This window comes from Megalops cyprinoides, chromosome 1 (assembly GCF_013368585.1).
Source record: "Megalops cyprinoides isolate fMegCyp1 chromosome 1, fMegCyp1.pri, whole genome shotgun sequence".
NCBI classification, from domain to species: domain Eukaryota; kingdom Metazoa; phylum Chordata; class Actinopteri; order Elopiformes; family Megalopidae; genus Megalops; species Megalops cyprinoides.
Window position 1 is genome coordinate 67,649,403 of NC_050583.1, and position 10,662 is coordinate 67,660,064.

Consider the following 10,662-nt stretch of genomic DNA (forward strand, 5'->3'; position numbering starts at 1 on the left):
GCATCCATTTAAAGGAACCAGACGTTTATGGACCTTGTAAACACCATGTATATGTGTATAGTTCAAATAGTCACCTAAATGCATTTCTTAGGTTTAATTTTCAAGCAATTATTTGCTTTTTTTCCAGAGAATCTATTAATTTCAAACTCCAATGGAATATAGACTGTTTTGTTACTGAGTTTAAGAATTGATTCTATTCAGATACAACCCTTGGTACCCTTGACTCACAAATGGAGAACAGGAAATAGATGAGGAAAAAGTTACTCATTTGATGTCCTACATTTATTTAACCCCTCAGTAACATCCTGTTGATTGGAAATAACTCTGGTTAGTTGCCTCCCACAGAATAGTTTCAGTTGCTATTTTTAAATGTTTCAATGATCATATAAACTGAGAATTCCACATACAAGAGGACAAAAATAGTATCCCTTCAGTCCTATACCATGCAAGCAACTGTTAACTTGTGAAGTAAAATGTACCTACATTTTTAAGAAACAGAAAAGGAGGGTTTTTAGTTTTGACCAGGTAAGCGCTGGAATGAACTATATAGTGGCTAGGCAGGTCACAAAATGCTAAAGCATTTACAAAACACGGACCAATTTTCAAAAAGCATTTATACAAATGTAACTGACCATGCTAGTTGGTACTAAAGAAAAATTTATTTTTCTGTGTACGTTATCATCTATGAGATGTCATATATCATCTGAAATTGTGTGTGGAATGCATTAAAATGTATCGCAATAATATTACTTGCTTATGTCATCTCCTTATATCCAAACAAAACATAGCATTTGTGTACATCTGAAAATAAAGTATATGTACTACAAATAATTTATGCCCATGCTTGACTTTCAGACTTCCTGGTTTAGTGTGAAAGACTACAAGTCTTCTATGCCAGTTGTGTCCACTTTGATTTTGATGAAAAGCGTGTCATCCTTCACAAAGGCAGCATTCTTAGGGGTCTCCAGGTCAGCATGGGAGATGAAGCAGGGGAAACCTGTGGCTTTATTCATCTCAGATGTGGGTCTGTGGAAGCTGTCGCTGGTGAGGTCGGGCTTGAAGGAGCCTGTGCTGTCGTTGCGGGCACCACTCTGGTCCAGCACGGTGAGGGTCACTGACTGCTGGAAGGGCCACCGCAGAAGAGAGTCGAAGTCACCCCTCATTAAGACCACGTAAATGGAGAGATGGGTGCCTCGCCCTTGCCCATCCCCATTCAGGTAGGCCCGGGCACATAGCTTGTAGCCACTGCGGCCGGTATAGAAGGGCACGCTGATCAAAAATGGGGTCACCTCCTTCTTCTTCTTCTGGTACTCCCGGATCTTCCAGATGAGCTTGCCGTTGTATGAGGTGGACTCCAGTTCCTGGAAGCGCTCGTCGTTACGCTGGAGTTGGTCCACGTGGATGTTGAGTAGCCGAGTATGACGCATGTAATTGTCTTCCAGCACACCTGCAAAGGAAGGGATAAAAACCTGCCAGGGTGACCATCAGGTGAACATCACACACACCTCTATGTTTTTGTCTAATTCTAATACAGAGCATATAGGTAGTTTAATTATGAGAACCACCCGTTAGTGGTCTGCAGTTTGATTCTTTTTACTGAACCAAATTGTGTTGTTCAGTTCCATATGGAGACCATTCAGTTCCTCCTGTATACTCGGTTCCTCTGTTCTATGACATGACTATGCAGTATGTGCCATTCATCTGACTCTTTCAGTAGGTGTGTTTCACTCTCCAACCACAGAGTGACTTTGTGACATGCAGATATTATGCTGATATTGTGGATGCTAAAAATAGTCATTACAATTATACATAATATAAATAACAGAGAGGTGGGTGCCTCACCCTTGCCCATCCACATTTTTATACATAATTGATTATACTGCTAAAAGTAAGTATAATTATAGGGTGTACTAAGTAGATACATGTAAGAAAACATTGTAAATATAATTTTTTATAAATATTGTAAATATAAATTACTATATAATTTGGAACAATTAAAAATTAATTTTCATGACATTCATGACATTACATTGCAGTGATTTAGCTTTGTTTTTATAGCTTTTTATAGCTATAATATATATGTAAATTGTTTTATAGCTAATGCCTTGCATCAGACTCACACAGCGTAGTCACTGGGTGCTAGAAGCAGTCTGTTGAAAGGAACTGTATCGTAGCTGACTCAAATCTGTATTTTCCATTCACTGCACTGATTCAATGTACTGAGTTCTTTAGATTCATTCAGTGTTTGAGATTTTATCATCAGTGACTCTGTGGGCATTACAGTTCTGACACACTGCCTAGATGAAGCCCACCCCGCTGTAACATTTTCCTACATTATGCTAATCATTTTCAATTTTGTGGTTTTATACTTACTTGTGTAGGGGCTTTCCTTAATGGAGACACAAAGAAACAAGTCTTTTGGAGACAACAGACCTTTTCTGATGGCAGGTATGTCATCCACTAAGATATGGGTTGGCAAGATGTACAGTACCCCATATCTACCCCATACAACGTATCTATACAGCCCAAAGAAGTGGATTCTTTTTGGGATTTCCTGCAGAAAAATGACTACATTGTCACCAAGCTAATTTTTTTTGTCACTAGCTAATTTTATTTTCACTATATTAGCTCATCAGACAGCCTGACAGTAAGCATTTCCACTCACCTAAAAGGAGAGAAAGGATGAAAAATCTCAAAACAGGGTTCCCATACTTAACTACGCAGCCAATTCAAGGATTTTCCAAAGTATTTCAGTGTCTGTGCGGGGGAGCCTCTGACTCACCAAGTCGCTCCTTCAGGCCCTCGATGACAGACACCTGCTGCCTCAGTGTCTCCAGTGAGCTCTTGAGCTGGACCAGCTCTGTGCGGGCAGAGTCCTGGCCTAATGCCCGCGTCAGCTGCTGCAGCTGGAGTTGGACAGTAGAGACGCGGTCCTTCTGCTCCTCCAGGGACCTCTGCCACAGGTTAAGAAACATCAACACCCAAAATGAAGCGCCTTCATCAGTGAACGCAACAGCTTCAGCTGTCACAAAGTGAAAGCACACAAGACATATTTGGTGAGACTCTGTGTCTATCTCCACACAATTTGATTAACATTTTAATAACACAATGTGTTATTCAACATATGAATGTGATACGTCAATGTATGATGTTGTTCTTAGGGAACTGACTTGATAATCAGATGTTTTCAGTTAGAATCCTAAGGTGGAGCAGTTATAGGATCTCTTCACAATGTCCCCTATGCTATGGGTGGGCTGATTGGCTTCATCTATATAATCAAAGACAAACAACTGGTGTAATTCAAGGCTCATACCTGCACAGCAGAAAGCATGTGGTCACTCTTGGTCACCTGCTGTACCAAGGGCTGGACCTCCCTCTCCAGGCTGCTGGTCCTCTCCTGGAGCTCCTGGTGCTTCAGTAGCAGGCTCTGCTGGAGGCCATCAATCTACACGGAAACAGTACTCTGTGACTACACTGATTCATGGACCTTGAAGATGTCCAGCTTTTCACCGCCACAAAGCATGAAATGTTACATTTGGCATTGCCCTTCAGGTAGGCCAGAGCGGCAGTTTCCTGCTTCAACTCTTTGCAAGGGTGATCTTTACTTTGGTCCCTCATGCTGGGTAGTATTGTACCTGTTTCTCCAACTTGGTATTGTTCTCCAAAACAAGTAAGAGATGGTCATTCAAGGCAGCATCCTCATGGACCTGAACCTTCACCCGCTTCTCCTACTTAAAGAGAAGAAGCAATTCTTAAACTTTTGCACAAATATGTAGAGACAATGCTACACAGCAAATGTTCAGTAAATGAGTGAGTTCTGAAAAAATATATTCAAATATCATGTCTAAAAATGACAAATGTGTTAACATATACATACAAGTCACATCTATCATATTGGGTGTGACTAAGTCTGGCCAGGGACCTACAGCGATGTCATCACTGCATACATCTACAGCCCATGCCTTGTGACATTAATGACTGAATGCAGTGAAAGATTTTTCAGCCTGATTGTGAGTGTGGACTTGCACCTAGGGCAACAGATATTTTGCAAGATGCAAGATATAAAAGGCAAAAACACAGGATTAAAACAAGTGTACCTTGTAAAAGATTTGGACCTCGATCTGATCCTACAATAAACCAGCCTGTCCTATAGCACATGTTTGTACTGTATGTAGTGATCTTTTAAATTTCCATTGAATGACTGAAGGAGGTGTGAAGACTTTCTTGAAATAATGACATCATAACTCTCAGTGGGCCCTAGGAATGCCAGCTCAGACGTTTAAGCTGAATTGTCTGTGCAGAGCTAGTACTTCCAGATTCCAGATTCAGAGCAATAAATGAGAGGGTTTGTTACATGAACCAACCCTGACAGAGCAGCCGTATTTCTTGTAAACACAGTCCGTCTCCACCTCAGGACACTCATTGAAATGGCCTTTCAGCTGCAGGGTCAAATGCAGCAAAGGAAAGATATGATTAGAAGGACAGAAAAAATCATTCTGCTGTCAGAAATGCAAGATGTAGATTGTGGCTGGTAGAGAGAAATGGCAATGATGTCATACTTTGGAGATGGTAATGACATGCTCAGCTTACTTACATCTCACACATAAAACTGTTAAAGCCCTATCACAGACAAGCTCAACAATTTTACGTTACATAGTAAAACTAGACAAAGATGTGACATTCAGTTCAGAGAAATCGTCATTTCAGTCAATGTAATGAATGGAGAGTGAATGCTAAGACTTACCTTATGTCTTTTTATCATCTGGGTGCATTTGTTGGGGCATGGGACTATAACCTCAGGGCAGATGGTGTTTTCGTGATCCTATAATTTATAACAATTTCATTAAACATTGACATACATATAAGGATTCAGAGAAGGAAAATAATGCGATTAAAGTAGAGTAAAAAGTAAAAAAGACAAACAGGATGCTAGCATACATATCAAAAGAGTACTGATCAAAGGAGGCTATATTTACGCTGTATTACATCTTTTTCAGACCACATTTGGAGTACTGTGTCCAGTTTTGGTCATCACACTAGAAGGACACAGACCCTCTCAAAAAAGGAGCAACCAGACTGGCTCCAGGTATCAAACATCAGTTAGGAGGAGAGCCTCAAGACAATTAATCTTTTCAGTCTAGAGAGAAGGACAGTCAGGGGAGATTTGACTGAAGTATTTAATTACCTAAAAGAGATAAATAAATTAACTATGTTAAGATTATTTTAATTTTATATGTGTGTGTGTGTGTGTATATATATATATATATATATATAATGATCACTAAAATGATGAGCCGAGCTGGGCTGAGTGGCTTGGTTCTCATCATTGAATTTCTGGAGTTCTTGTGTCAATTCTTGTGTCAAAGTGCCATTGGGTTCTTGTTAATAAAAGTGATATTTCTTTGCTGTGGCACACTGTACTGGACCATGTCTCACCTTGATCTGGATAAGCATGTAATGTCTTTTGCAGTGAGGGCACGGCTCCATGCGGTAGACACAGATGCTCTCAGTATGCTCCTTCAGGTCCTTGCGGTACATGACCTCGGTGCAGCCAGGGTTGGAGCACTGCAAAGACTCATACAAACAAGTCTTCAGATGCTCCTGGGAGATAAAGAGAGAGTTTGAAATCTAAAAATTCTCTACAGGTTAATGTACTGAAGCCATGGCAGTGACGGAAATTGTTAACCAAAACCACAAAACGAAAACAGAAGTCATGCCCTATTAGACAGGAATAAAAGCATGCAGGTGTCATGCATGACAAAGAGAGGCAGAGCAAGACAGAGACATGGAGTGTGTGTGTGTGTGTGTATTCATATTCTGAAGTTACTGACTATATGTAATGTGTATGGATGTATCTTTATCAGTATGCTTGTAGATTATTTATTGTTTATGTATTTTCTCTTGTAAACAAATATGGAAGCTTATTATGGAGGCTGTGTTTACCTGCAAACGGCATAAAGGCACTGTATAGGAACAATTTGGAGAGTTGGTGCAGTATATTTCTAAATTCAGTATTTCCCTTTTACAGCAGTTATCCTGAAAAACCTGAACAGAAAAGCCAAACTGTTATTAAACATTAGCATGAATAAAGTGTCCTTGCTGTCTAATTCCATTACATGCATAATACTGTATGTCAGCTAGCATGTGAGTTACATCGGGAATTTCAGTCCTCAAGACAAAACAGACTGCCTAACCTTCTGGTTCTAAATGTTTACTCATTTTAATGTAGTCTGGCACATTGCCTCTAAGCAGAACTGCAGTATAAGATAAACTTTATTCAAGAAGTTGTCACACACCAGCACTAACTGTTTTAATCAAATACTCACCTCATTAGACTTTATCAAAGCATTGTCTATGGGGCACTTTGAAACTGAGCTGTTTTCCCTGGAAGGCAAATACAGTCATATCAAAAACACTAAAGACAGTCTTTGTCTTTTTGTGGAGCATTCACGGGAAATAAAGTCTTTCATCCTCTACCTAGTGGAAGTCAGACTCACAGAGATTTCAGTCTCCTTTCAGCATTATTTACCATTATTACCTGTGTTTTTACACAGAATCAGAAACTAAGCTCAGGGCCTGGAATTCAATGCAAGCAAGTTTTTTAAAAATATTTTTTCAACCTTTACACATTATTTAGAAATTCAGTGACAACCAAATTCATTATGTTGTGTATGAAAATAAAAAGCATCAATTGCATAACAATTTTATCAGTCTAGTTTGTGTGAAATTAAAAAGGGAGAATTTAGTTAGATGTACCAAGCATTTATAAATCCACTATTTATACATTTACTTGATGCCTGCTTGACACTCTACGTCCATGTGAACACTTTTTTTTCCAGAAAACTACTGTCAAGCCCTAATACAATATCTCTCTGATAAAATCCTCCTGCATGTATCTTATTGCAGAGTTTTAAAGACCGTCTACAAAGCACCTTTTAAGGACAAAGTAAGGAGACGTTGTCCTCCTTGCTCACTTACAGAAAGGCTCTGATACACTGGTAGCAGAAGATGTGTCCGCAGCCTGTCTGATGGGGGTTCAGGACTACCCGGCCACAGCTGGGGCACACGTACTGGTCCTCCAGCTTGTGCACAAACTTCAGGGACCGGGACATGAGGAAAGTGTCTATCTCCAGTGACCCAGCAGTGCCCGAGTTCTGTCGGGAAAAGCCTCCTGCTCTGACTCCATTGCTTGCAATCTCCTCAGTGGCCATGGGACCTGGAATTGCAGGGAGAAGGGAGATGGCAAGCTGGAGACTGGATGCTGGACTGCTGCCTCTATGCTTACACCCCGCCACTGAGGATTTCACAGAAAGAGTGGGAATCACTGCAAGGTTCTGGATAAAAATTCCGCATGCCAGTCAAACCGTTCTTCAGCAGGAGCTCCCAAATTCTCACATTCTTCTTTTTTTTTGCTTAGCAGATGCTCTTATCCAGAGAGATGCTGATGCTTAGAGATGCTCTTATCCAGAACAATCCCGAGTGAGTGATTTTTATAAGCTATCCATTCATACGGCTGGATATTCTCTGAGGGTTAGGGTTAGGGCTAGGGTTAGGTCGAGTACCATGCCCAAATCACAACAGCAGTGGCCCGCCTGGGAACCAAACCTGCAATCTATTATGGGTTACAAGCCCTGCTATTTAACCACTACAACACATTGCTGCCTGTTAGTCTGCCTGCAGTATCAGATGTGAACTAGCCAGCTATGCACATGATTCAGCTTTCCCATTCTTTTCAGCGTATCCACACATCTGACATCTGTGAATCACTCATTTTGCATTCACTATAATATGCTTCTTTTGATGAGGAGTCTGTATAAACAAACTGAGGAATTCTTTGAGAATTATCAAAGTGAGAAACACTGTAGTCCAGGGGTGATGAAAGCCATCCTTAAAGCGCCCCCTCACAAAAAGATTTGGAAAGAAACCTCCATGAAAAGGATGCCAGTAGAACTGGTTCTCACATCCCCAGTGAAAATCTAATCGACACCCAATAGCACAACCTGAACAACGCCACATTTTTGCGCTAACCACTCACCATGCGGAGCAGTAAGGGAAATGAATCATGCACACAAGAGGGGCACACATTTCATAACACATGCACTATATGCAATAATAACACATTAATACAGTGATGAAATGTGCACATATGCCCTTCTAGACTATGACATCTGATTTTTCCTTTTCTTTGAGTCAAACTGGAAAAGATGTTAGTCAAAGCTTCAGCACCAATAACAACTGCACATTATTTCAACATTTACAGATAACTTGACACAAAGATCAAATAATGTGAATTGTACTTTCACTTCGCCATTAACTAAAATCTGTACATACATTTCAACTTATATTTTGACCCCCATGTTTGAAAAGCAACAAACAAGAACATAACTTGAAATACATTGAAAGCTGCAATTGCTGTGTAATGGCTGAAAGGTTTCATGCTGCTAAAAACATGAGAAATCCCCTTCAGGCAAGGCGAAACCAACAGCCTACCAAGCGCTTTGAGCTGCGTAGCTTTCTTCGTCTATTTTAAACTACTTGGGCGTTATTACACGTATGTCTTTGTAGTTGTACTGCAATTTGAATGTTGAAGTTGAATGCAATGATTTCACTCTGTAGTAGTTTAAGTGAAACTTTTCCCACTAATCCAAGGGCAACAAACCTCTGCAAAAATTTTAGTAAATTAAGCTTGGACTAAATAATGAGGTAGAAGTTTTAAAGGCGATGCACGCTTAACCTATACATTTACGATTCTAAAAGCGTGATAGACGAACACTGCATGTCGCATACACTGCATTCAAGCTACAATATAATGTACTATACAAGCACACGCCCATATATTCATCTTGCTGACCTGAGTGTTGATTTATATCCTACTATACGTTTTAGTATGGTATACTTCACCAATATTTATGTTATAAAAATATTTATATAACTGATGTAGGCTATGGAATGCATTGAGATATTAGTAATAGGTCATATTATTGCAATGATGTTGGTGCTCTATTATACATATCAACCTACATACAACACATTTAAACTTCATTTTATGTTTTACAAGATCCTATTTTCACAAAATTTAGGTAAATTGGCGAGACAACAGTTTTTACATTACCGTTGATGATTTTTTTTCCTTTATATTTATGGTGCAGTATTTTTTCCAGAATATACTTCCAAGCTGCTAGCCCGACTGCATTACTAGAGGTACACTAGCTAGCTACGCATGTCATGGGGAATCCCCGTCGAAGTAAGGGTATCCAGAAATACGATATTTTTTAATCACGCATTTTCAATTGAAAATGATATGATTCTTTTGATAAGTATCATGTGTAACCATGACTGTTACTATTTCTAATGGGGATTTAAAAATAGCATTCTGACATTTAATCGAAAAAAACTACTTTCGGTTTTCATTTAGTACATAGCCTAACATTTAATACGAAAATGCTACTCACCAGTGTAGTACAACATGCGTACCTTGTCGTATCCTAAGGGATTATATTGATGTAGTCTGTTGTTGCTTCAAACGAATTTCCTGTTCAGCACATCTCCCCATCGATTTCAGTATGTGCATAATATGGCGAAGCTGATACTTTTATACTGTGCAGTGTGTTGGCTTGGCCCACCGCCAGTATTTATAGGAGCGGAAAATAAAAAAGGAAGTCAAGAACGCTCAAGGGAAATATTAATGTATACGAACCATTCTTGAAATGGCCATCGGACTTGCACTTTTAATCGTGCACTTATAAGACTGGCAGTGTAATGGAACGTTTTCATTATTCATGCACATAATTTCATTCGATTTCGCCTTTTTAAATAATTGGTAACTCAGTGACCTGGACACCCGCATGCTATTGGCTTCAGTATTAACTTCAGTAAAAATGATTTGTACAGTTCTCAAGATACATCTAATCTTTGCCGAAAATAACCCACACTACACATAACTAGGTCAAAAGAGTTCTATTTTGGGCTTCAGGGATGACATATTAAGATTTCAGGTGTGCATATAAAATTAGGGAACCTTAAAGAAACTCGTGTGAAACGCAACAATGCAAACATACAGCTGACCTCGGATACATTATCCCGCTTTCGTTCTCTCGACGACAGAAAAGAAACGTATCTACTTCCATTATCATTTTGTTGCTGCTCGCAGGAAGTAGATAATGTCCTGCGCTTTAGGTGGACTGATTTGTTCTAGTGATCACAACGAAAGGATGTTGCTTGTTCCAGTCAAGGTGCAATGTACCGCCATCTAGTGAACATGGCTTGAGCGTGACATGAGCATCGTAAAAAATTTACATTTTCTGATTAAGGAAAAATTCGTACAAAATATTGGGAAAATATTTTATGACAGTGTTGATTGACGGAAATAATATTAATGACCTAACAAGTCAGACACATGTCCTTATTCTCGAGAAATCAATGCATTAAAAGAGAACATACCTCTGAAATTAGCTACTGTACTTCACTGTATTGCCAGTCTAACGCATTAGGTTACATTTAATCAAACCAGAGAATTACCTGTCATAAGGATAAGGAAACTAACGGTCTAACTTCTATGCAAAACATATGTCCGTAAATGAACGACACATCTGGCCATCGATCAGTCTCAGTGACAGACTGAGCACGACCGCACCAGATGCCCCTGCACAACGCTTTACATTA

At 39.5% G+C, this 10,662-nt stretch overlaps 1 protein-coding gene across 1 annotated transcript; it reads right to left on the reverse strand.

Annotated features, from left to right (window-relative positions):
* Nucleotides 1-299: 299 nt before the first annotated feature.
* traf5 (Tnf receptor-associated factor 5) lies at nucleotides 300-9,544 on the reverse strand. The gene is made up of 11 exons (XM_036540839.1): nucleotides 9,453-9,544; nucleotides 6,979-7,216; nucleotides 6,327-6,384; nucleotides 5,944-6,045; nucleotides 5,437-5,601; nucleotides 4,745-4,822; nucleotides 4,365-4,439; nucleotides 3,636-3,728; nucleotides 3,314-3,445; nucleotides 2,783-2,954; nucleotides 300-1,447 (listed from the first exon to the last, which is right to left on the reverse strand). Exons 1-11 carry the CDS (start codon nucleotides 9,466-9,468, stop codon nucleotides 879-881), a joined length of 1,698 nt encoding a protein of 565 aa, XP_036396732.1. The 5' UTR covers nucleotides 9,469-9,544; the 3' UTR covers nucleotides 300-878.
* Between the last annotated feature and the right edge of the window lie 1,118 nt (nucleotides 9,545-10,662).